General features: G+C 43.1%; 1 protein-coding gene across 4 annotated transcripts in view; it reads left to right on the top strand.

Annotated features, from left to right (window-relative positions):
• Positions 1–26,416, top strand: part of HGF (hepatocyte growth factor) — a 475,310-nt gene that overhangs the window by 303,267 nt on the left and 145,627 nt on the right. For all 4 annotated transcript variants that reach the window (XM_085652885.1, XM_085652884.1, XM_085652887.1 and 1 more), the window contains one exon: positions 4,096–4,198. In XM_085652885.1, coding sequence (XP_085509011.1) covers positions 4,096–4,198 — 103 coding nt within the window. The remainder of the gene's footprint in view (positions 1–4,095; positions 4,199–26,416) is intronic.

Raw genomic sequence — 26,416 nt, 5'->3', positions numbered from 1 at the left:
ATGCATTTGCTTCACATTGTAAAAATGTAATTACACAGTATTACTGAGGTCTTATTGACAGCATCCTTTAGCTGGTGCTGTTCAATCAAACTATTTAGCAAAGTACATGTAGGATACAATAAGAACAAATGTAATATACACTTCTTCAGGACATTGATGTAAAACTATATGTCCAAAATGAGCTACCAAGGCCATTCTTATCCCCTTCTCTGCCCGGTGTTAATACTATTGCTCATCTACTGATCAATTATTCATTGTACTCTGTACTGAATGGTGTGTTCACCCTATTCGGTTGCCCAAGTAACTACGTCCATGCTACATCAACATGTTTAAGAAATAAATGAAAAATAGATATATCCATGTACAAGCTTATAAGCTATAATGTCCACTATATACTGAAAGCAGTGGACACAGATATAATGAAGGTTGCATTGGTGGCAGTTTTCCTGTACATGGAGAAAGAATTTAATTAGATGAATTGGGAATTGGGTATTTTTTTTACAGTGAAGAAGAAGATGAACTTCTCCTTCCTGGTCACTGGGATGCTTCACAATATATATGTAGATAGTACCTGAAATTATGGTTTGGCATGTAGTCAGGCTGGTAGGTTTAGAATAAAACATGGCACTTTGTATGGTTGTCCACATTGTTGCTTATTATTTGATATTTATATATACGTTTCTTGATGAACTTGAAATATTCCTACGGAAACACTTGTTCCAGACAGCGTGTCTCATAAGGTGTTATATCTGGGTCATTATCGGAACGCCTTAACACTCTGTCCCCGTCTCAACTAATGATAACAGTGGAGGACATTCATGGTATTATTCTTTACACATATATGATAGAATTTAGAAGGACTACAGTTTGACATGGTTTGAAGGGTTTGACTAGAATGGAGTCAGGCCTTTGAAATGTTACTTTAATACTGAGCATAGTGAGACTGGCTGCCTAGCAACACAAAGAGAATCCACAATTACCTAGGGAGACTACCACCTTTTTTCTGACTGAGGGGGAAGTCATTCCTGAACTATCTCATCAGGTGGGTGTACAAAGATTTCACTCCTTCTTTGAGCTACAGAAGGAATTAGGGATACAACTTCATAGGGATTTCATTGAAATATCTCTAACTGAAGAGCTGATTTGGTGCCAATCTTACTGCTGGTCTAAATCCTATGTTTGTAATATAAGTCTAGAACAGGGGTCTCCAAGGGGTAGCTCTTTGAAATGGAATCTAGCCTAGAATGTGATTCAAAGGATTTGTAGCTTAACAGTGCTGCCATGTGTAGAGGGAGCACCAGTGAGACGCAGACTCTTGTAGAAGAAGTCAGCCTGCCCAATAGCAAGATTCCATGCTCAGATACACAAGACTGACAGCAGGAAGCCTGCTATATAACAAATCACCATGCAGCAAAGCCACCAGCTGCAGTAAGCCCTGGCACTGTTAGTCACAGAGTGTGGGGGAGAGGGTGTGTGTGGGGGGGAGGGTGTGTGTGTGTGTGTGTGTGTGTGTGTGCGCGTGTGCGTGTGTGTGTGCGTGTGTGTGTGTGTGGGTGTGCATGTGTGTGTGTGTGTGTGTAAAAGATATGGCTGGGGAAAAAAGAGAAAGTATCTCAAGTAGTTCAGGATGATTTTCATTGATCAAAAGTAGATCAGACTGTAGAAGAGGTTGGACACCACTGGTCTAGAAACTGTCCAGTGTAAACCGTGGACCCTATTAGATGTGGTTAAAGGTAGTTTTCCCTTTCACATTCCTCGAGTAACATGTACATCTGCACAGATAATCTTACCAGGATAATCTTTGTTTTCACATACAATGTCTAAAGTAGGAAAGTCTAGAGAATTTATTTTTTGAATGATAGTATAAATTGAACTTGTAATAACCACAAATATTTTTAAAGTATAAGTAAAGAGTTCTGCAGGTGGGTTACTCTGTCAAACACATGATGGATATTCCCTCCAGCATATTATATCTGACATGTGTGAGGAAGGACCTTAGTTTGCTATCCAGCAGTCTCTGTGACTTTTCTGTAATTTGATTAGAGACATTAAACTGAATTTGCATGCGACTGGCTTTTGGTGATTATTTAATCACCTTCTGAAGCTAACAACATTACATGCTGGAGGGCAGCCTTAGCTGTCTATATCACTGATTATACAAAGGTTTTTACTAAATTAAACTGTAGTATTGTATCAAAGTATATAAAAAATCTGAGAGAGGCAATTTATTTAATGCTTGCATATCTTTACTATTCACTTTGTCCCACTTTGTATAGTGATCTCTTGTGCCTTGTACGCTCAATAGAAAGACCCCATAAATATATAAAATGAAAGCAGAAATAAATAAAAAGCAGAAGATTCAGTGAAATTAGTGACCTACTTTCTATTGGTTATCAATGTGTTTTTAAAATAACGTATTGTGAGCTGTGATTTAGTAAAACAATGTTGTAACCAAAAGCCTATTAGTATTTATTCAAAAGTGTTTACCTCAAAGACAATGTGTTTGGCAGATGACGTAATTTCCTCAAATAAATGTAGCTTTATGATTAAGGAAACCTGGAAAATAATTGGGTTAACCACTAGAAGAGCAATTATGTCCAGATCTCTAGAATTCTGCAGGCATCGCTTTCATGGTGAGTTTAGTTACCTGACTTAAAATATATTACTTGTAATTTTTTTCAAGCCCTTTTTCCCATGTGCCCTTCATCAGTGAAAGGGAAATCCTTTATTGTTGTTTGCAGCCTCATAGTACTATTAAATAAAAGGCACTAAGGAGTTTGAACACTTGGTTGCCAGTTGGACACAGAATGATGGCAGCATTTAACAAGCATTTGCGATGCAATAGGTCTCACATTTGCGAGGATTTTAGCTATTGGCATTGTAAGTGACAATGCCTTTTTTATGTGTTGTTTTTTAAAACAGATACATTAAAGGCATTGTCATTTACAAAGCCAATAACTTAAACTCTTACAAATGTGAGACCTATTGCATTGCAAATTCTGGATCTGCACCACATGCAACTTGCAGTCTGTGATGTTGTCACGAGCATGGAACCAGTGAAAGTTAGGAGAAAATAAAACTATAGTTATGCACTGCTCAAATTAAGACGCTAGAAGTGAACATCTTAACTATAGCAGTGCATAATTGTAGTTTTCTTGCCTTCAAATACCGAGCAGTGGGGGGAGGCAGGTGGCAGCTGCTGCGCTGTTATGCAGAACCAAACAAAAGCAGATGGCCGCCACATTTATGCAAGGACGGGGTGATGGGTGTCGAAATAATGAGCCCAGCATTGCAGCATGTCTGGAGCCCTCCGGGGCCACCTGAGCTGCTGTTAAATACAAAATTAAGTAAAGCACTTGAAATGTAAGCAAGAACAACGGAGATGAGACACTGCGAGCATCAGGCGCCATTAGTGAGCTTCTGTTAATTTCGGCAGCTGTGCATCACAAAAGAAATGAGCGGCTGCCGTTCTTGAACCTGAAGGTGCCTCATGCAGGGAAGCATGACATTTCTTCAGTAGGACAACATTATTAAAGAAAATAGTGCTCACAGACTAAATAAACATACCGTGTAACCCAAAAAATAAAAAGTCCAGTCCTCATGGGAGGGGCTAAAAAGCCTATTAACAAAACAGAAGCAACCATATAGAAAGGACGGCAACAGGAGCCTACCGAAAAGATGGGCAGAGACGGGCGGAGCTTCAAGGCCATCCTTGAATACAGCATGCCTCGCAGAGCACCGCATACGCTGCCCAGGCTCAACCTAAAAAGGATAATGCACTGTGCAATGACTTACTCAAAAATACCTTCAAACAAGAGACATTTACTGTGATTGGCATGATTCCAGATTGTTTGAACAACACTTAAATCACAGCACATAGCGTTACTTAAGCATTTGGAGAGAATGGTTAACACAACCAAGCTAAATAAGCTTTCATACACTTATTTACTTTCGACATCTTAGTTGCATTCATTTACTATCTGTTTCATTGTGTGCAAAAATGCGCTGTGTATTGCTTTCACTCACTAAATCCTATGTATTCAAGGAAATGATCTCGTTATATTTTGTTTTGTGCTTTTTGTTTTTTTTAATTAGAGTGCTATCATGGCATTGGCAACAGTTACAGAGGAAGTCTGACTAAAACAAGGTTTGATCTAACTTGTGCAACGTGGAACAAAAATATGGAAGACCTGAAAAGGTATGTGTAAATGTGTATCCGTATACTATTATATTAAGGACAGTTCTATAGTAAACAAGAAGTTCTCAGATTATTGTGCTTACGGTACCTAGTTCATATTAATTCCTTGTCAATGAAGACGTATGTATAAGTAGATCAACAAAGAATGTTTGATGTAGTACATTTTAAGTTTCTTTCACATCAACGCATGCTTGACATTAGAGAGTAATTGAAACTATTAGGCCCATCTTTTCTGAATAAAATCTGAATAAGCCAGGCACAAGTTTCTGGCAGCTGTGCTTGATTAAGCAATGCTCTCTTTATCTGCGTCAAACTTTGATTCATGTGCAAGCTAAGTATAGAGTCATGTTCACAGTGTAAATAACATATGCTTGTCCACAGAATGTCAGTGGTTTATAAAGGTCCTTATTGGAGCGCCAAGCTGTTACGCACCTTAAGTGCAAAGCATGTCTTTTTATAGTGAACACTGCCAAAGCAAAACAGACGAGAAGCACTGCTTATAAAAAAAGCATTAGCACAGCAATTTATTATAAGCTGTTTTGTAGGCAAGGGGTTTTATCTACCTTCACTACCACACATTTTACAAATGCGGTATGAACATCCTCTACACAAATTTGCTCATGATCAGACTAGGTAGGTCACAAAAAAAATCACTGCATTCTTTACAGAGGAACACAGACTAAATATATTGTAGGCAAAGTTTTAACATATATATAGAGCATGTACACTGTAGTCAGCAGGGGCACATACTAATATTACATTATGATGGTCTTTCAATCTCAACCTCTCCTTCCCAACTTTGCCTCTTTGTACTTGTTGAATAATCAGGTGCAAGAGTTTATTTGTGAAACATTTGTCAGCTAGTTGTTAAGGTGAAAAGTTGTGATTTACAGTGTTTCTTCTTTTTTAGTAAGATGTCCTAATTATGAGTTATCAGTTTTAAAGGCCAATTTTGCCTAATGAGGATGGGGTCCTAGTGCCACAGAGAGGGCTGCCTGCTGATTGCCCCCTGGACATGCTGTCATCCTGTTGTGGGTGGATCAAGACGCACACACAATCCTCTCTGCTTTCTCCTGCCTTCAACAGTGTGGACTTTACTTGCCTGGCAGAAAACATTTCCACTGCTGACGTTCACAGATCCTTTCAGTGAGAGTGGTGGCTTGCTTTTCTCAGGTTGTCATGAGCCAGACTGTACCCTCTAATGCCGAAGGACACTCCTTCTTGTTCCGAATCAGATTCCTCTCACCCTCCTTCAGTCACAGTAGTCGAGAGGTCCACCCCGAGGTGGGCCTGCTTCATCGATGTCTCTCATTGATGTACAGTGGAAATGCCTCAGTAACCCAGAATTTCAAGCCTCATTTAGGTGGAGGCTGCCATTTTGTTTCTTCATATAGTTAAATGGAATATGTGTTCCACTGCATGATGAAATAGAACTGTAGAGAGAAATGACCTTTGGTCCAACTGGCTCCATCCATCATGTTGTTATTATTATCAGTTTGACACTACTGTTTTTTTATTCATTGCAATACAATGCCTATACAGTGCAGAAATTGCATTTTTCTCCATTGCCTAGGGCCTGGAGAAACGAAATCTTCAGAAGAACTTATCCTAAGCTAGATGCAAACTAAGGGTAGAGGCTCATTATGACAAGGAGAATGCAATTATTAAATCAGAAAACTATTTCAAGGCCACTATAATCATTTCACTTATAAAAGTACCAGTTCATACTAGATGTCAAAAGAAGAAGCAGCTATTACCTAATTCATGACTGCTCTAAGAAGCTTGTTGACCCTATGTAAATTTGGGTCAACTATAGATAAGATATTGAGAAATCAACTAATGGTAAACACTAATAGTATGAAGATCCAAGAATGTGTGGACAATTGAGGATCCCACACTTGAAGAGATTGTAAAGCAATTGAGCAGTCTGTGTATTGGATGAGCGAAGATAACAAAGACAACATGGCAAAAAAGGCAATTAAATTTGCAGTGTGAGCAACAAGAAATCCAAAGGTGAACCTATATGAAACAATATAAATGATTCCATGACTGTGTTTGACAGGTGTGCAGTACTTCCTTTGTTACTGACTGTTTGGGTCTTCATACATACAAAACACCTCATTGTTTTTATCTCTGCTAAAGGAACTTAATAGTAAAAAGGTGTTGGGATCCCGAAGCCAATTTGAATCCATGTACAATCCCTCATTCTTTGCATAAGAGCTCCGCTTACAACTGTGTTGATCCCACCCACTCACACTAGGTGTAGTGGGCGAGGATCCAATGACAAAGACTGCCACAGGTAGTACGTGTGGGTGAGGATCCTACTATAATATCCAAGAGATTCCAGGATCACACTAATCTACCTGGCTGCGGGTCCTTCACTATCTTGAGATGTACTAGGGCCCATAAACCTCAGATTGAAGAGATCACAAAAGCAAATGTTAACCCTCTTTTGTGCAGTTACTTGTGGTAACCTGGGAGACTGAGGGTTGTGCCTTACATAACTTCTCACTCCCCTTTCTGGTCAAAACCAATATGAAATTGTACCTAATGTTTATTCCAGGCAGACAGACAAGGACTTTGTTCTATCCCCTGAGAAAACGAAATTCCTTCAAACATGAGTGGACTATATAGGGCATTCCATATGTGCACAAGTGGTTGTCCCAAAGGAGCCACTGGTCCGAGTAATGTTGGTTATACCACCACCTGAGAAAAGCAAAAAATGAATGGCCTTCACTGTATCTGTCTTGTGAAAGCTCTTACGTAAAGGAGAGGAATTTGTTTGGAACAGGGAACAACAAGAAGCTTTTTGATAATGAAATTGTCACGGTATATATCTTAAAATCATTCACTTTGGGGAATTATGAAGAATCATCACTGTTGACACAAGTGCCTTTAGTTTGGGGTTGTACTATCTCAGGGATCTGTAGGTAATGAACAGCCATTGGCATATACCATTGAGAACCCAAAATGTGACTTGTTGACAGTATCCTGTCATTGAGCTAGCTTGTGTTTGCGCCACGTAACATTTCAGGCATTTCATTGGGGGGTAACAAATGTGCCCTCCTAACAGATCACAAGCCTCTTGTGAACACTTTAGCGCTAGGGGCAGCTTTAATTACACTGCTCACATAATTATATTTTATTCAAATCTACTGTAGAACTGCTTTGATGTGTTGTATGATCCTAGGCATAAAGCAAACTGCAGATTGTTTGCCTCTCTTAAACACAAGAGCAGATTCTTTCTAGGTCAAAGCAGGGACATCACAAGCAGCAGCATGGAAGACTTTGAAAGACATACAAAATCTGTGCCTCTTTCACAACAGTGTGAAATTCCCTATTACAGCTATACTTAACCTTTTGACTTCTAGACATCCTAGATAAATGACTACTAAACAGAAGGGACCCCCGCTTAAGCTATTTCTATAGTTTAAACCTAAAAAATACACAAAACTACAGAAACAAGTTTGGAATAAACAAATGCTTAAATTAGGAAATATATTGTATTTCATACACAGACAAAGATATAAAAAAAATAATGGGAAAGTTGGAGAGTTAAAATTTTGATTTATTTCTAAGAGTCAAAGCAATATGTCTCTAGCATATTCCTTTGCCTTTTTTTCTGCTCTTTATGTCGTTTTTTTCCTATGTGAATATTAGTTCTTTGAAGTCATCATGTGTCCATTGCACTATTCTATCTACTTGAGCTGTTACCACAAATCAAGCTAAGGATACCAACTTAATTTTTGGCTTCCAATTCCAAATTTAAAATCTAACCTTACTGCCTAGCAGTACGGAAGTATATAGAAAATTTGAATTGGTGAATATACATACAAATTGAGAATCTGAATCACTAGCCATGCCATGTTTTTATCTGGTATGGATGGGACTGTGATCTTTCTTGACTTGCACACAGGTAGGACCAAAACCTTCTTTAGAGATTGGCGGACAGAGTACTCTGCTACAAACGGAACTCAATCAATCAATCAGGGCTTTTGTAAAGCACAACTAATAACCTGTTAGGGTCTCAAGGCACCGAGGGTGAGTGGGGGTTTTTGAAGTTCAGCAGAAGAGCCAGATCCTTCCTGAATTGAGGCAGTGACATTGATTGACCGAGATGCAGAGGCAGAGAGTTCTAGGTCTTCGCTGTGAAGTAGGAGAAGGATCTTCCTCCAGCCGAGCACTTGCGGATTCGTGGAACAGTGGCCCATGCCAGTTAGGCAGAGCAGAGATATCTGGTGGGTGTGTAGAAGGAGAAGCCGTGGTTGAAGTATGCAGGTTTGGTGTTGTGAACTGCTTTGTAGGCTTGCCTGAGGATCTTGAAAGTGAATCTTTTGTGAACTGGGAGCCAGTGAAGGTCTCTCCAGTTGACTGGAGATGTGGCTGCGGCAGGGGAGGTCCAGGATAAGTCTGGCAAAGGCGCTTCTGGATGCGCTAGTTTCTTTTGGAGTTTTAGGGTGGCGCCGACTTAGAGTGCATTGCTGTAGTTGAGCTTGCTGCTGACAAATGCCTGGGTGACCATTCTCCTGGAATCGGTGGGCATCCATGTGAAGATTTTCCGAAGTATGCAGAGCGTGTGGATGCGCTGGCATTGATTTGGATGTTCACTGAGAGCGAGTTGTGGTTACGTGCGTGGTCGGTGGGTTTGGGGAGGTTCTGAGCACTGTGGGCCACCAGGAATCGTCCCAGGTGGAGGGAGAGGTGCCCAGGATGTGGACTTTGGTTTTATTGGAGTTGAGTTTGAGTCAGCTCTCCTTAATCTAGGTGGCTACCTCATTCATCCTGTTGTGAAAGCTGCTCTTAGCGGCTGTAGGTTCATTGGTGTGGGAGAGAATGACCTCAGTGTTGTCAGCGTAGGAGACGATGTTGAGTCTGTGGTTTCTGATGATGGCTGCAAGCAGGGCCATGTAGATGTTGAAGTGGGTGGGGCTCGGTGAGGAGCCGTGTGGAAACCCGCATCTAATTTCTATAGGTTCTGAGGAGAACAGTGGGAGCTTGTCTCTCTGGGTTTGGCCAGTGAGGAAAGAGTGGATCCACTCTGAAGCTTTGCTAAGGATGCCGGCGTCATGAAGTCAGTCTAGTGCAAAGGATGTGGTGGGAGAATGCGACAGAGAGGTCCAGGAGGATGAGTGCTGAGGTTTCGACTCAGTCGAGGAGACTGCATATGTCGTCAGTTGCGGCATGGCGTGCAGTCTTGGTGCTGTGGTTGCTGCTGAAGCCTGATTGGGAGGGTTCCAGGGTGTAGTTGGATTAGATGAATTTGGCTGAGTTGGACGTTGATGGCCTTCTTGATGACTTTGGCTGGGGAGGGGAGCAAAGAGATGGGTCTGTAATTCTTGAGATCCATCGGGTCGGTGGGTTTCTTCAGTGGGGGGGGGTTGATCTCTGCGTATTTCCAGTCTTCAGTTAAGGTGGCAGACTCAATGGAGCAGTTGATGGTGCGGCACAGTTCAGGGGTGATGGTTGAAGATGTGGTAGGGTCAGGGACCGAGGGGGCTCCAGAGTGGATGGTTTTCATGATCCTTAGGGTGTTGTCAGCAGTGAGTGCGGCCCAGTTGAGCAGGGTCAGTTGAGACCTGGAACATTTGGGTGCTGTGGTTGCAGGTAGGGTGCGTGGACCCTGGGTTGTGAAGCTGTCATAGATATCTATGATCTTGCGATGGAAGAAGGTGGCGAGGTTGTCACAATGGTCTTGGGAGGAGGGATGTCTGTGACCTCTGTGCTAGGTTTAGCAAATTGTTTGATCACAGTGAAGAGCTCTTTCCTGTTGTGTGCGTAGGCATCAAAACGTTCCTGTATGGCAGTTTTTTTAGTGGTTCTGATGAGGTGGTGGTGATGGCGGTGCTGAAGGTTGGGTGGTCTGCCAAGGTTTTGCTGCTCCTCCATTTTCTCTCGAGTCGTCTGCAAGTGCGCCTTGACTTTTGGAGGGTGGGGGAGAACCAGCTGAGAGGACTGCTTGCCGGAGGGTTTCCTGAGGGAAGCCAGTGTGTTGGTGTAGTTGGATATCCATCGGTCGAGGTTGCGTGCTGAGGTGTTGGAATCCGTGGAGGAAGGCTGAGGGGTTTTGCGGAGGGAGAGTTGGTCTTCAGAGCCTTTTTAAAGCTTCTGAACAGGTAGTAGTGGGCGTGGTGGTTTTCGGTTGGTTTGGTGAATGAGAAGTGGGCGCCATGGTGGTCTGTCGAATGTTGTTTGGGGGGTGTCACTGATGGGGATTTTTAAACCTGGCATCCTTGCTGTGGTTTCTCCAGTCTTTTTGGCCTCTTCCTCCTGTATTTATGCTGCTGTGCTTAATTTCATTTTTGATGGTCTAGATGCTTTGGGTGCTCTGCCACTCCTGATCAGTGCCAAAGTGCAAGGGCTCCCTGTATAAATTGTATTTATGGATTAGTGTTTCCGTGATTTGCTTATTTGATTTACTGCTAAGACCCTAATACAGTGTACTGTGTGTGCCCAGGGCCTGTAAATCAAATGCCGCTAGTGGGGCTGCAGCACTAATAATGCTACCCACACAGGCAGCCGTTCAGAGGTGTCTCAGACCTGCCACAGCAGTGTCTGCATGCAGTTTTTACTGCCATGTCAACCTGACAAGTGCACCCACTTGCCAGGCTCTAAAACATGCAAAAGCATTGAAATTATTTTTACATCAAGCTGGAGTTCCACTCGTCGTTACTAGATGTCCCTCACGAGTCAAATGCAAAAGCTTCATGAAAGGGTTTCAACGCTTTTGCATTTGACTCGTGAGGGACATCTAGTAACGGCTAGTGGAACTGCAGCTTGATGTAATAATAATTTCAATGCTTTTGCATTTGACTCGTGAGGGACATCTAGTAACGACTAGTTGAACTGCAGCTCTTTGTAGAATTATTTTGATATTGGACACTATAATATTCACTGCCCACTGCTAATCTCGTCCCATAATGCTTTGCTGGGCCTTTGGTTGGGATTGTGTTTTTGCCCATAACTGTGCTTGCTGTGGTCCTAGGAGGAAGGGACCACCACTGAATCATTCACCAGCATGATATGCTCTTGTGTTCAAGGCATTTGCTAGGTTAGGGGGAACCCCAACATTATCACCTCTCTCATTGCCTAATATTTTCATTCACAGTTCACTTTTGTGAATTGGTTATATGTTTTTTAGCATGTAAAATTGCTTTATCAAAGCATTTGTGGGTATTATTGATATGGCTGCTATGCTATGTGTTGTAGCACAGTTTTTGCACTGTGCTATGTGCATTTTGCGCAGTGCGTAGTAGTGCAAACTACGCATGCTCCGTGAGCGAAGCGTAGTACTATGCCCAGGGTAAGTATCTTGCCTGAATTAGATCTCCATTGGCTTGTTGTAAAGATTGCCTCCTGTTCTAAAGTCTCACAGGACACAAAGACTTCACTCCCTCTGTCCACCTGTACCTGGAACTGCTGTATCAGCCGCCACAGAGGGAAAAAGCAATACCGATGCCAGAGAAACAACGCCGCACCCTGCAATGAATCTGTGGGCACCACTCGTGAAGTGCACGATGAACCGCTCCAACTTGCACCACAGCCCGACGCCTGCTGATGCTGGACTGCGTCTACTCTGACAACAACACCGAGGCTGCTGCCTGCACCGGAGCCAAGGGCACCGCTTGTGACGGTCACGACCCACCACACCAACTCACATAGCAGCCCATACTTCACCGACACCGGTGCTTCATCATAGCGGAGCTGATACTTGACATGGGTGACCTCCTGAACCCATGACACCCCACCTTCATAAGGAACCGCTGCACCGCCGCCACTGCAACTCACCTCCCGGCAACAGCAAGGAACCGACGCCTCACCTACCCTGTGGTCATAAGGACCTGAGGCCGTGCACCATCTTTGTTTTCATCATTTGCCAAGGTACTGTTCTTTGGGGCCCGTCTGACTCTGGACCCAATGGTGCGCACCTCATGGTCAGCACCATACTTTGGGATTTTTCATCTGTTACAAAGTAGTACTAGCCCCAGGTGAAGCTATTTGTTGCTACAAGCCTTATTTTTGTGAATAGCCTACTTTTGATGATATTTGACATATTTATAGTGAATTTCTGTTGTTTGGTCTTGTTTTGTTTTAGACAAAGATTTGCTATTTTTCTAAACTGGTATGGTGTCCATTTGTAGTGTTTTTACTGTGTTACTGTATGTGTGCACAGATACTTTACACATTGCCACTGAGATAAGCCTGAGTGTTCATGCCAAGCTACCAAGGGGGTGAGCAGGGGTTGTCTAAGAGCATAACTTCCTTACCCTGACTATAAGTAAGGGTTGCTACTTGGACAAAGGTGCAAACCATTTCCAACTAGAGACCCCCATTTCTAACAGAGATGCTGTTTCTTGCGCAGAAGATGGGGTTGAATGTGTGTGCTGCTGAATGTGTTCGGGAGGTGACCAGTTGTTTGAGTCCGATGGTGGCGAGATTCTCCTGTAGAGATGAGATGTTGCAGAAGTTGAGGTCGTCCGGGTGGAAATTAAGGTTGCCAAGGAGGATGTAGTCCATTGAGATGAGAGAGTGGCGTGCAATGTAGTCGACTATGAATTCACTGAAGGGGGTACAGGGGCCCTGGAGGCCTGTAGGAGGGTGGAGTTCCGGTTGGTCTGGAACTGAAAGTGGAGGTGCTCCATGTCAGGTGAGTGGTAATCAAAGCCAGTTGTGAAGTGGAGGGTGTTTTTGTGTACGATGGTGATGCCGCCTACTGATCGTTTGGTGCTGTCAGATAATAGTACTAATATTGTACTATTATTGTCAAACACATGGTTTACCTACTCTGTTTAAACAGACTCCACCAATGGAAAATGCTTTGACCAACTGACAGACCGTTAGTCAAAGCAGGTCATACCGCCCACACTATTTAGGTCGGAATTTCTAAGATATTCTACTGCCACCGAAATTACTCCTACCTGCTGGGAGGAAACTCCCAGCATTTCTGGAACCTTCATTTTTTTCAAAAATAAACTGCTGTTTTTTTTAGTTTCTTTTTTAAAAAAAATCCCAAACTTTACAGTGTGGGCAAACTGAACATGGCACCCACAAAGCAGAGCTTCAGTACCTTCAGAGGAGAAGCTGTGGCACCTGAAAGCACAAAGATCTCTTCCAGGAAGGTGGAGATCTCTAAATACAGCAGACTGCACTCGACCAGGGAAGAGAATGCATCCCTCCGCTGCCCTTGCACAACACATACTACAGCCCAAAAAGGACTAAATGACCATTTATCTTTTTTAAATTATTGAGATGATGGAGACGCATCTTTAACTAGCTGTCACATTTTAACTCTCACGTTTGAGTTCTTTTACTTGATTTGTATAGGTATGCATAGTCTGTATGACTATTTTAAAGTGAAGTTAGTAGTGGCATTTCATTTTTTGTTATACTCATCCAGTGTGACAGTATAGAAAATGTTTAGGTTGACCGACCCTCACATTCTTATCTGTGAAATCAGCCTAAAAAGCACACCTTATTTGATCTGTGGTGTAGAATTCTGCAAGTCCACTGTATTCTGATCAATCCACTGCTATCCAAAGTAAGCATAAAATATAAACATTTGGGGGCCTAAGCAGTCACTAAAACGTATTAAGTATACCTGGTCCTACTGTCCATTCAGAAATATGTATATATGCAAATTAAGTCATCTGCAGATGACTGCCATTTATCCCTTGTGCATTTTATCTCTTTAGAGACCCAGGAAAAACAGAATTCTCCTTTGTGCAGGGAGAGGACCCCATCATCAACGTCATCCATGTCGTAACTTTAAAGGCTCTGCCGTTTTTTATAAAGCAGATTAAAACCTGCACAATCAAATCGTAAACATGAATGATATTTACTTGAAAATGCTTGTAAAAGATTGGCATTTTTTTTTACTACTCTGATTAGCAACACAGTGACTGTATCTACAGATTTGTATGTAGAATTCTTTCACATATATATATATATATATATTATACCTCAAATTGCCCAAGCAAGTCCGCATGCACTCAGCTGCTGTGGTAATGCATTAGTCTGGAGGCCAGCTTTACTCATACCAGATAAATGTCAATTGCCCAACGCGTTTCAAAGTATTTAACTTCTTCGTCAGGGGCGGCAGCACAGAAGTCATCAGGAGATATCCAGCAAGCTTTTGCATTTATCCCGCCCTGAGTGGGTGTGGCTTAGTGCCCAGGAGGATGCTGGATTATGTAGTACCCTAAGTGGGTTCCGTCGGCTTCATAGCGATAATATTTTTTGACCCTTGGTAGGGCTCCGGTTGGAGTGCTGGCCAGTTTATGCCCCCACAGCAGTGCTGTAACAGTAGGGAATGGTTTCCCCCATAGCCTCTCTTGTCGTTGAGATGGTGCAAAGCGGCGCGGCAGGACTACCGCGTGTAAATTATACCTCAAATTGCCCAAGCAAGTCCGCATGCACTCAGCTGCTGTGGTAATGCATTAGTCTGGCGGCCAGCTTTAATCATACCAGATAAATGTCAATTGCCCAACGCGTTTCAACGTATTTAACTTCTTCGTCAGGGGCGGCAGCACAGAAGTCATCAGGAGATATCCAGCAAGCTTTTGCATTTATCCCGCCCTGAGTGGGTGTGGCTTAGTGCCCAGGAGGATGCTGGATTATGTAGTACCCTAAGTGGGTTCCGTCGGCTTAATAGCGATAATATTTTTTGACCCTTGGTAGGGCTCCGGTTGGAGTGCTGGCCAGTTTATGCCCCCACAGCAGTGCTGTAACAGTAGGGAATGGTTTCCCCCATAGCCTCTCTTGTCATTGAGATGGTGCAAAGCGGCGCGGCAGGACTACCGCGTGTAAATTATACCTCAAATTGCCCAAGCAAGTCCGCATGCACTCAGCTGCTGTGGTAATGCATTAGTCTGGCGGCCAGCTTTACTCCTACCAGATAAATGTCAATTGCCCAACGCGTTTCAAAGTATTTAACTTCTTCGTCAAGGGTCAAAAAATATTATCGCTATGAAGCCGACGGAACCCACTTAGGGTACTACATAATCCAGCATCCTCCTGATTGATTGATTGATTGATTGATTAAAAATGTATAAAGCGCACGTATGCCCATGGGCGTCTTGGCGCTGAACAGAGACAATAACTACCTGGTGAAAATGTCAATGGCCTGATCTACAAGGAAGAAAACAGCCACATTTTTACCTCTTTCCTGAAAGACAGGATGGAGGGACTGTTTTTGATTGCGATAGGAAGGAGATTCCAAGCCCTTGCTGCATGTAACAGAAAGCTTCTCCCCCCCCATCTGACCTGCTTGTATCTTGCAGTCTGAATGAGTTTTAATTGACTTGAGCGAAGGGTCCTAGGGGGCTCGTACAGTTGCAGGTGATCTTTCAGAAACTTAGAACCGATCCCTTGCAAGGCCTTGTATGTCAGGCAGACAGATTTAAACTTTATTCTTTTGTCTATTGGTAGCCAATGTAGGGATCTCAATTTATGAGAAATTGGCTCGGATCTGGGTATGTCAAGGATCAATCTGGCCGCAGCATTCTGCAGGTGTTGAAGTTTAGCTAGGTGTTGGGCCTGGATCCCAGCAAACAGAGCATTCCCGTAATCGAGCCTCGATAAGGCCAGTGAGGTTACCACCGTTTTGCGGGAAGCTAGGGGTATAAAAGGCAGGAGTTTCCTGATTACTCTCAGAATATACCATATAGTAGATGCAAGTTTATTGGTGTGTGCATCAAAAGTCAGCTTATTGTCCAGTATAAAGCCAAGATTTTTCACTTTGTTTACTGGACATGGGCACTGGCCTAGGTTGTTCGGCCACCATTCTGGGGACCAGATTTCCATGTCCATGCCTAGCATCATGACTTCACTTTTATCTCCGTTCAGCTTTAGACAGTTCTTCTGCATCCAGTGATTAACTTGTGTCATGCAATCTTGGAATTTATCTGCTGTTTCCCTGATGTCGTTTTTGATTGACACCACTATTAGGGTGTCATCGGTGTAAGAAACTGGCAGAAATCCACAGTTTCTAATAATGGCAGCAAGGGGCTTGACGTAAAGATTAAAAAGAGAGGGGCTCAGGGAAGACCCCTGAGGCACACCACATGGGGAGCTAAAAGATTGTGATTTTACTTCCCCCAACTCTACAGTGAAAGTTCTGTTAGATAGATAGGAGGCAAGTAATGATCGAGCTGATGAGTGTACTCCTGCTTCAGTTAGACGGGTTAGAAGAGTGTCGTGATTGACCGTGTCGAAGGCCGCCGAGAGATCAAGTAGGATCAAGGCAGCCTTCCCTCCGGCGTCTAGGATGTATCTAAGTTCTTCAACTGCCGTAATCAATGCTGTTTCAGTTCCGTGACCCTCTCGGAAGCCAAATTGCGAGTGGTCTAGAGCATGGGTGTCTGAAAGGAATTTAGACAGTTGTTTATTTAATATTTTTTCAAGAATTTTAGCTGAAAAAGGAATTCTTGCAATAGGTCTGTAGTTAGCTGGGATTTGAGGGTCCAAATTAGGCACTAAGCCACACCCACTCAGGGCGGGATAAATGCAAAAGCTTGCTGGATATCTCCTGATGACTTCTGTGCTGCCGCCCCTGACGAAGAAGTTAAATACTTTGAAACGCGTTGGGCAATTGACATTTATCTGGTATGAGTAAAGCTGGCCGCCAGACTAATGCATTACCACAGCAGCTGAGTGCATGCGGACTTGCTTGGGCAATTTGAGGTATCATATATATATATATTCACAGAAAAAACCATAGGTTTCAGGCACGTTATAGTTAGGAATTAGCATTTAAAAAACCTCAGAAATTCACTGAAAAAACCATAGGTTTCAGGGGTGTTATAGTTAGCTGGACTTTTCACTTGTACAAAACCATAGAAATTCCCCCGTTATAGTTAGTTCAGCTAACTATAACTCGCGCGCCCGCAATGCACTGCTGATGACGTCACATATTACATCACTCATGACATGGTCAGTGACATCACTCATGACATCACTGATGACATCTCAAATGACATCACTGATGACATCACTGATGACATCATCCAGTGAATGTGTGTTTTTCTGAAAATTAAATATGTTTTATATATGTATATCTCAAGGTCGATGGAAGAATAAATGGGTATATAAGTGTCTAAATGGATGATTTGTTTTTGAAAAATTGATTGTGTAACTGACTGATTAAGTGTATCATAGTGAATACATGGCTTAGTGAGTAATGTTTAAATATGTAAATATCTGTATCAGTCTCTCACTTTGTGTATAAGTGGCTGCATGGGTTGGTGAGTAGCTACATGGGTGTCTATATAGGTTATTAGTTGGTTTTTTGAGTATCAGTCTGAGTGTCTGCATGGTTCGGTGGGGGGTATTACGTAGTGCATAGGTGCATGAATGAGTGACTCACTGTTTGTATGTGTTGAACACAGCATGTGTGCAGGACTGTATGGGTGGATGAGTGTGTGTATGGGTGTGTTAGTGAGTGAATGACTGTCTCAATAGTGTCTTTATGAGTAACTACATATGTTTTAAACTAGTATATGTGACTATTGGTGTATATATGTGAGTATATGTGAGAGTGAGAGATTGAAAGAGTTCCTGTATGAATAAGTATGTGTTTCTATAAGTGATTGTTTAAAAGACTAAGTATGTGTAAGTTTCCGTAGAAGTAAGTGTGGTGGTGTGTGTATATAACTGTATATGCAAGTAAATGTATGTTTGATTCTTTATTAGCATGAGTGACTGTGTGTGTGAGTAACTCTATGGATGAGTGGCATTGTGTAACAGGATGTATAGGTGCATGAGTACATATGATGAGTGAGTACATGTATGAGTGACTGTATAGGACTGTTGGTGAATGAGTGGATGTGTATGTGGATCTTAGAATTACTGAAGAGGTTGTTGTAACTGGTATTGGTATGTCCATTGTTTTGAAAATTTTAGTCTCTATTTTTGAATGTGTGTATCAAAGGTTATATTAGGGTGAGAGGAGGTCTGCCACTCTATCACAAGGATGATGTCATCAGTGATGTCATCAGTGATGTCATTTGAGATGTCATCAGTGATGTCATGAGTGATGTCACTGACCATGTCATGAGTGATGTAATATGTGACGTCATCAGCAGTGCATTGCGGGCGCGGGAGTTATAGTTAGCTGAACTAACTATAACGGGGGAATTTCAATGGTTTTGTACAAGTGAAAAGTCCAGCTAACTATAACACCCCTGAAACCTATGGTTTTTTCAGTGAATTTCTGAGGTTTTTTAAATGCTAATTCCTAACTATAACGTGCCTGAAACCTATGGTTTTTTCTGTGAATTTCAAAGGTTTTTTAAATGCTAATTTCTAACTATGCCTACAGAGATAGGACATGTGAAGAAAGAAGAAAAAATGCACAGAAAGAAACAAAAGAAGTGCAGAAAGAAGCAACAGAAGTCCTCAAATACGAAGATAAGTGCAGGAAGAAGGATAACGTGCAGAAAGAACAAAAAGAAGAGCAGAAAGAAGCCTTGTTGCAAAATCATCTTGTACCCTCAACTTTTTCAGACGGATACTGGTGGTAACTGAGTCTGACTAGCCAGTCCTAGAGCCAGTGCTATGTTAAAAGACACTTAGAATACAGTGAAAACACCTACATACACTAGGGAACATTATGCGTTGGGGTCCCCCTGTGATTAGCATGACCTCCTCTGTAAGCCCCTAGTACATAATAGGGCATGGGGATTAAAACTACCTCTTAAAACAGGCCACAGGGCGTTTTTGCACACGTTAACTCAGGCCCCGTCCCCTCCCTTCACCACTGTGTAAACACGCCCTGTGTCCATTTTTAGTTGGGAGATTAAGTTCATTCGAATCCTGAGGGTCCCTAGGGTCCAACTAGCCCACTAGGTACCTCCAGTAAATGCCACAGAGCTGTGTTGCAGAGAGGTGTAAAAAGTGGCACGGCCTGGACCACCTCCTTGCAATGCAGCTCAGTGGCGCTTACTGGAAGCACTTGGTGGGCTAGTTAGCCCCCAGGGGCCCTCAGTATTGAAGGGAAATTATATCCCCAATTTAAAACGTGCCATAGTGCGTGTTTGCACACGTCACCTCAGGCCCCGTCCCCTCCCTTCACCACTGTGTAAACGCGCCCTGTGGCTGTTCTAAGTTGAGAGATTAAGTCCCCTTGAATCCTAAGGGTCCCTAGGGTCAAACTAGACCACTAGGTACCTCCAGTAAGCGCCACAGAGCTGCGTTGCAGAGAGGTGTAAAAAGGGGCTTGGCCTCAGAACACCTGTCTGCAGCGCAGCTCCCTGGCGCATACTGGAGATGCCTGTTGGGGGCGCGTTTGCAGAGTGCTGCACGGAGGGGGCATGGCCTCCGGCACGATGCCAGTCTTTTATTTATTTTAATTTTTTAAGAAGGGGGGCTGTGTGGTTCCCCTTCTTATTCTAATTTATTGGCCCTGATGACCCCATCCCCCAGGGCCTGTCTCCTAATTATATTTTTTTGACCCCAATCCCTAGGGCCGGCCACTGTTTTTTATTATTTTAAAAAAATATTTATTTATAGACACACCTAGGACATGCTGGACAAACCGTACGTACCTATCACCATGACGATTTGCGGGATATTCATTAAAAGGCGACTATGCATGCAATGAATCCACGTGGAATGTATTTACACTACTAGTGAAGCTCTGACATGTCTGATGCCCTACCGTGCCTAATCCCGGTAGACACCCTTGTCGTTTATTTATACAAACATGGGTAGCTATTGACGGGCACATTTAATACACATGCACACCAAGCCATTCAAAGGGGATTCGACAAAAATTCGACCAAAACTATGCAAGAAACCCCCCTCACGGTTAATAAAACACACATCCACTGCCGGATGTGTAATACTTTTTATTTTACTCTCTGGAAAGGGGACGAACATCACTTGAGAGTCACAGCGCGCTCCTGACAGAGCCCAATGCTGTGTTACACCCACCATTGCCTGCTGAGTGCCACACACCTCTGTGTTGTATTCCACTAGCTAGTGCATATGCTATGACACTCTCTAGCCCATGTGCACTGTAACACCACCCCGTGAATATGTCATGCCACACTTGTCTTCGCACGGGTTATATTGCCCCATCTAACGTGCCTTCCTCGATGCCTATGTTATAACGCACAGTGCTATGCCATACATATTACAATCTGCGATCCATATCTGTGTCACAGTGCATATGCAACGTTACACTCCCCAGCACATATTTTATATTACAACTTTAGAGACTAGTTAGGTTACACAACACTGCCCTGTGCATATTACACTCCAAGGCGCATATAGCATAGCACGCGCTAGTGCCTGTGCTATCTCGCGCTCTCCAATGAATCTGTCATTGCGCACAATGTATTGCATATTATATTTCACGCCCGGTTCATCTTATATCACACTTTTTGGTGCATAGTTTATACCATACACTATATCTAGTTTTCATTTTCAATCGTGCTCTCAGGACTATGTTCTATATAACACTGTGTTCACCTACCCTTTTCACGGCCATTACATTTTGCGATAGGGGGTGGAGGGTCAGGGGGTGTTTCTGCCAAGTGAGCCCGGAGTCACAGTCACAAACGTCCTCTTCTTCCTGAATAAAAGTGAGATTATGCTGCATACTTGTTCATATTTTAAGTAGTTCGCACAGACTCAATGTTTTAAAAACAATAAAGTTCCTAATACCCGCCTTCTCTGAACAGTTAGCTTGCTGCCCCATCCCCCTCCTCCCTATCCTCTGTTGTGTGAATCCATGGAATAGCCTCCTCCCTCCTGCCATGCATGGTCTGATGTGCTGCCACTGCCCTCAATTTAGTATGATGTACCAGTCCACTCCTCCTGCCCTCCATTGCCCAATTCTATGCCCCATCATTGACCTCCTGCTTAAACTCTGTGCTTAGCTTGCTGCCCCTATTCTCCTTCCCCCTGCCCTCCGATGTCTTTGTGCATGCCCCTGCTCCATCCTTTTTGCCCACCATGTCCCATGGACCTGCCACTCCTATCTACTCTGAGTGTTCTGTTGAGCTGCCACTCCCCTCCCACCTGCCTAGCATTGTCAGATGACTGTAACCTGTCCCTGCCACCTCCACCCTGCCTGTCCACATGCCATGCCCCTATCCTCTTCCTCCTGTCCTACATGGTCCATTGTACTGCCACACCCTTCTGCCCTCCCTGGTCTGTTGTGCTGCAACTGCTCCTCCTGCCTGCCCCGTGTGGTCTGTTGTGAGGTCCCTTCCCCTGAACTTTCTTGTCTGTGCACAGGTCCTGACCCTCCCTTCTATCCTCCATCGTCCTTTGTGCATGCCCCTGCACCCTCCTTCTTGCCCATCATAGCCATTGGTCTTCTGTGCTGCCATGGCCCCTCCCACCTTCCCTGTGTGGTCAGTTAGCTGCCCCTGACCCCCTCCCACCTTCCCTCCATGGTCTGTGTGTATGCCATCACAGTCTCACTGTTGCTCTTCATGGTGTGTCTTGCTTCTAGTGCCCATCCTGCCTGACCTCCATGGCTATCTTGCTGCTCCTGCCCTGCCCCCTTGCCCCCAGCCCTCTGTTTACATGTGAAGACCCCTACTCCCTCCCTCCTGGCTTGTCTGTTCCATTGTAATGCCCCTGATCCGTCCCTACTGCCCTTTATGGTCTGTAATGCTGCAGCTTTCTCTCCTGTCTGTCCATTATGGTCAGCTAGCTACCATTGCCTCTTGCCCCTCTGTTCTCTGTTGTCCATGTGCATGGTCCTGTCCCCTCCCTCTTGCTTTCTATGGATTGTTGTGCTGCACTCCCGTCCTGCATGCCCTGTGTGGTGTATTGTGCTGCTGCAAACCCTGATGCCTGCCCTGCAGGGTCAGTTTGGTGCACCTCTCCATGTCCCTCTTGTCCTCTGTTATCCAAGTCCATGTCCCTATCCCATTTCCTTCCATGATCCAATGTACCATACTTGCGAACATTTTGAACTTGGTAAGAGGGAGATTTTGAAAAAAAACTGGGGTATTGATTTTCCCCTTTGAGTTACATTGAAAAAGAGGATATTGTAGACAGGAGACAGATCAAATAAAGCCCATTTGAGCTTAAAAACATTGGACGTTTCCTGGCTGAATCGGGTCTGTTGGCATGTATGGTTGTACTACCATTGCCTCTTCCTTCTGCCCACAATGGTCTATTACATTGCCACAGCCTTGAAGGAGGGTAGATTTTGTATCACAGGGGGCCCCTGGCCCGTTCTGTCCACACCTGAAGTATGAGACCCTTGTCCTTGTCCTGCCAGCCGCATTTGTAGGCCGTATTAAATTGACCAGCGGGTCCTGTGTTGCTATATAATTATCCTGAGACATCCTTACCACTCAGCCAGCATAAAACCCCTGTGTAGGCCCTTCTGTTCAATATGTAGGCCTCTTTGTTAAATTGACCATAGCTCTGCAATTTTAGTGTATAGCAGTCTGAAGGCAGGTCTGCGAGGCCTTCTGCTCCAAACTAGTAGCCCCCACCCTACCCGAGTGCTCCGTGTTCGGTATCAAAGTTCAACATCCCACTGAAGCTGTCGACATACAGTAGGCTGCATCCTGGACTGGTACTTGCTTCCTGGGCAGGTTTCCCGCTTTTAAGGAAGTGGCAACCGCAGAGCGTCAAGTTAGGAGAACTGAGGAGATTTTGTACATGAATATATTGAATTCCCGTACAATACCCATTATTTTCTGCTTGCTCTATGGAACTTACGATAAGCGATTGGCCTGAGAGACTGACCTTTTCACCCAGTCCATTGTCAGCATTAAGTGGGTAAATGACGAAATGTCTGGTAAAATCTGCAGACGAAGCTTTTGGGTAGCATACGTAGGTAGATGTAGCGTGCAAAGGAGCCCACAAAATGATATAAAAAGGGAGCACCCACAGATATCGACGGACTACCTCGCCGTCTGTATGTAGGTTAACAGGCTGTGCAGGTTTTCCCCAAGAGCTGGGAGCTCTTGTCTTCCTTTGCTTAAAATGTCTTGCTCTGCTTTGCTTGAAGTATCTTATTCTATTTTACCTATATGAAATGTCATGTTATGTTTAACCATTGTTCTCTTTACTTTTGCATTTAAAAGATTTTGTATTGTAATTGCAGGAATGCTTGCTCTAAGAGTAAACGTGAGTGTTCCTAGGTAACATTTTCCTTGGTGTAACTTGTTTCTCATGATGCATTTATAGATGTGTTTTCTCTCTCTCTCTGTCAGTACATTAATTGAGATACAGAGAATATCATGACAGCTGTATGATTATCTGGATTCTGTATTTTGTACTTTATGTCTCTATTCTGCGGTTTCTTTGAAGTTGTATCTTCTCATTAAACTGCCATTGTATTCTGCCACCAATTCCATGTCTCATATGTCTGTTTTCTTCATTTTTGGAGCAAGCGTTCCTAGGCACCCCGGCTCAAATTAAGGTGCCCCTTTTGTCCCTGACTCACTCTCCTGCTCAGTTCTGTGGTGGCTCCCGGGGCTCTGGGGACCGCCTCTAGCTTCCTTGACCCGTAATAGATCTTCCCTCCAACAGCCTCTCTTGCAAGTCCTGTATTGTTGGTTTGTTGCCCCTGCCCCCCTTTCCACTGCCCTCCATAGTCTGTTGTGCTTCCACGGCCCTTCCTGCCTGCTCAGTGTGGTTAAATTGTTGCCTTTGCACTCTCCTACCTGCCTTCAATTTTCAGAGTCCGTGCCCCTGGCCTTTGCCTCTCAACAGTATCCCAATGAACAACTAGATTGCTAACATTCTATATTTATTACAAAAGTGTGGAACGCCTGACATCATCTTGATGTAATCAAAACTGTAATACCTAGAGCATTTCCTTTAGAAATTACATATATGAGAGGGTCTTATTGGCATCAAAATTATGGTTAGTGCTCTAAAAGACTAAAATAAGGACATTTTGTCTGAGTTTTCAAATAGCGACAAAGCACTTTTAAATTATTTGTTATCTTTATGTTTTTTTATCCAGTTGACCACTTGATTAAATGTTGAACTTAGGGGAGAGGATGTGGTGTTACTTCCAGAACTGCAGACTTTGCAACTGGGGAACCAGGTTGAAGTTTCTGCTTCAGCTCGACATTCTGTGATTCTGGTCAAATCACTTAGTCTCCCCATGTCTACAACCAAAATGAATATGTGCTTGTGTGATGTAACCAATGCTCATGTAAAGCACTCCAATACCTGACAAGTCTGCACTATATAACACTGCAAAAACACTAAATAATAAGTGTTTTGCACACTTCTGTCATTGGGCTATATTTGGGCTACATCTGGGTGATTTTGGGCTACATTTGGGCTCTTTTGTCTCCGGTGGCCATCTTGGGAGATTTATTTGTTATGAAGTTTCCTAATTTCCTCATGTACTGCAGTCTCCTCAGTAGGAAATGCTTTCAGTTTTTTACGTTGATTCCATCATGAAGGTATTCAGATATGTCACACATTTGCCATAAATTCTGAATGTTAGCACTCTAGTTGCTCATTAGATCACTGTAGTAAAACTACTGTTCACCATGGAAGTCTGCTCCTGGTATTAAAAGTGCATGTTTCAGTCTGCATGTCAGAATTTTTTAATGAAATAGAAGAGGATTTGAGAAGTCACTCAAAATGTGCCCTCATTTTCTTTCTTCAGCATTAATGATAATTTCTATGGCAAAATGAACCCCCTCATTGTGTTCCTTTTTAAATTAAATGTTTTAAGTGTTACCAGTTTATTCCAATCAAGATGGCTTCAGATGTGCCATACTTTTGTCATAATGAAGACAGTAAGCGCTCTAGTTGTTTTTAAGAACATTCTGGGACATTCTGTCATTGGGCTATACTTGGGCTACATCTGGGTGATATTTGGGCTACATTTGGGCTCTTTTGTCTCTGGTGGCCATCTTGGGAGACTTATTTGTTATGAAGTTTCCTAATTTCCTCATTTACTGCAGTCTCCTCAGTAGGAAATACTTTCAGTTTTTTACTTTGATTCCATCAAGAAGGCATTCAGATGTGTCACACATTTGCCATAAATTCAGAATGTTAGCACTCTTTTTGCTCATTAGATCACTGTAGTAAAGCTACTGCTCACCAGGGAAAACTGCTGCTGGTATTGAAAGTTCATGTTTCAGTCTGCATGTCAGAATTTTTTAATGAAATAGAAGAGGATTTGAGAAGTCACTCAAAATGTGCCCTAATTTTTCTTTCTGCAGCACTAATCATACTTTTTATGGAAAAATGAACCCCCTCATTTTGTTCCTTTTGAAATTAAATGTTTTAAGAGTTACCACTTTATTCCAAGCAAGATGGCTTCAGGTGTGCCATACGTTTATCATAGGTAGGACTGTTAGCGCTCTAGTAGTTCTTTGGAACACTCTGGGAAGCTGCAGTAGAACACAAAGGAATCAACTGACAGTCTCTGCCCTTGTTGGATGTACATGTTTTACTGAGAATGTCAGACTTCATTCTCACATGACTGAGAAAGATAATGTGAATTTACAGAAAATAAGCTCTCAGTTTAGCTTATAGATCACCTTCCAAACCTCTGTGGTAAAAGCATGAGAAAATATTTTTCTCTCAATCATGATATCCCAGCAGAAGGCTTTTTCACATGGTGAAATCACCTTAGAACATACCACAATTCCTAAAATGAGTATGGTACCATCAACAAATGATTTATAATGTAACTAAAGTCTTAAAACCTTCTATTAACTGCAATGCTTTTTAATGAGGTGCTATCATGTATATTGGTCCCAAGATGGCTGCCAACACTTCTTGGATGAAGTGCTGACAGCCAATCAGATCTCAGGATGAGATGTGTGGTTAGGCTCCGCCCACATATATATATGCTTTTAAATGCTATTTTCTCAGGAAATACTGAACAGATTTACACCAAACCTACAAAAGGCACTTCCTTGACCTGAGGACTACCTCTCTGCCAAATTTCAAGTAAATCTGTTCAGCCGTTCGGGCTGTAGCCCTGTCTAAAGGTCCTATGGAAAAATGCATGGGAAAAACGCGTTTTGGGACCCCCCTTTTATCTCAGCCCCCACTTGACGAATCCCCCCGAGACTTTCAGGGTAGGAGCGGAGCGTAGCGCCCCACCTATTTTGAAAAATTCGCGAGGATTCGTCGACCGGCGCCAAAGTTATTCAAAATAGAATGTTGCGGATTTCCTATGGAAAAGGGGTCCTAACTATAACTACCTACTGGCGACCGCCAGTAGGTAATACATATGCGAAATAATTCTACATACAAATCTGTAGA

Source organism: Triturus cristatus, chromosome 4_1 (assembly GCF_964204655.1).
Source record: "Triturus cristatus chromosome 4_1, aTriCri1.1, whole genome shotgun sequence".
In the NCBI taxonomy this organism is placed as follows: domain Eukaryota; kingdom Metazoa; phylum Chordata; class Amphibia; order Caudata; family Salamandridae; genus Triturus; species Triturus cristatus.
This window is presented reverse-complemented; position numbering and strand designations above follow the sequence as displayed.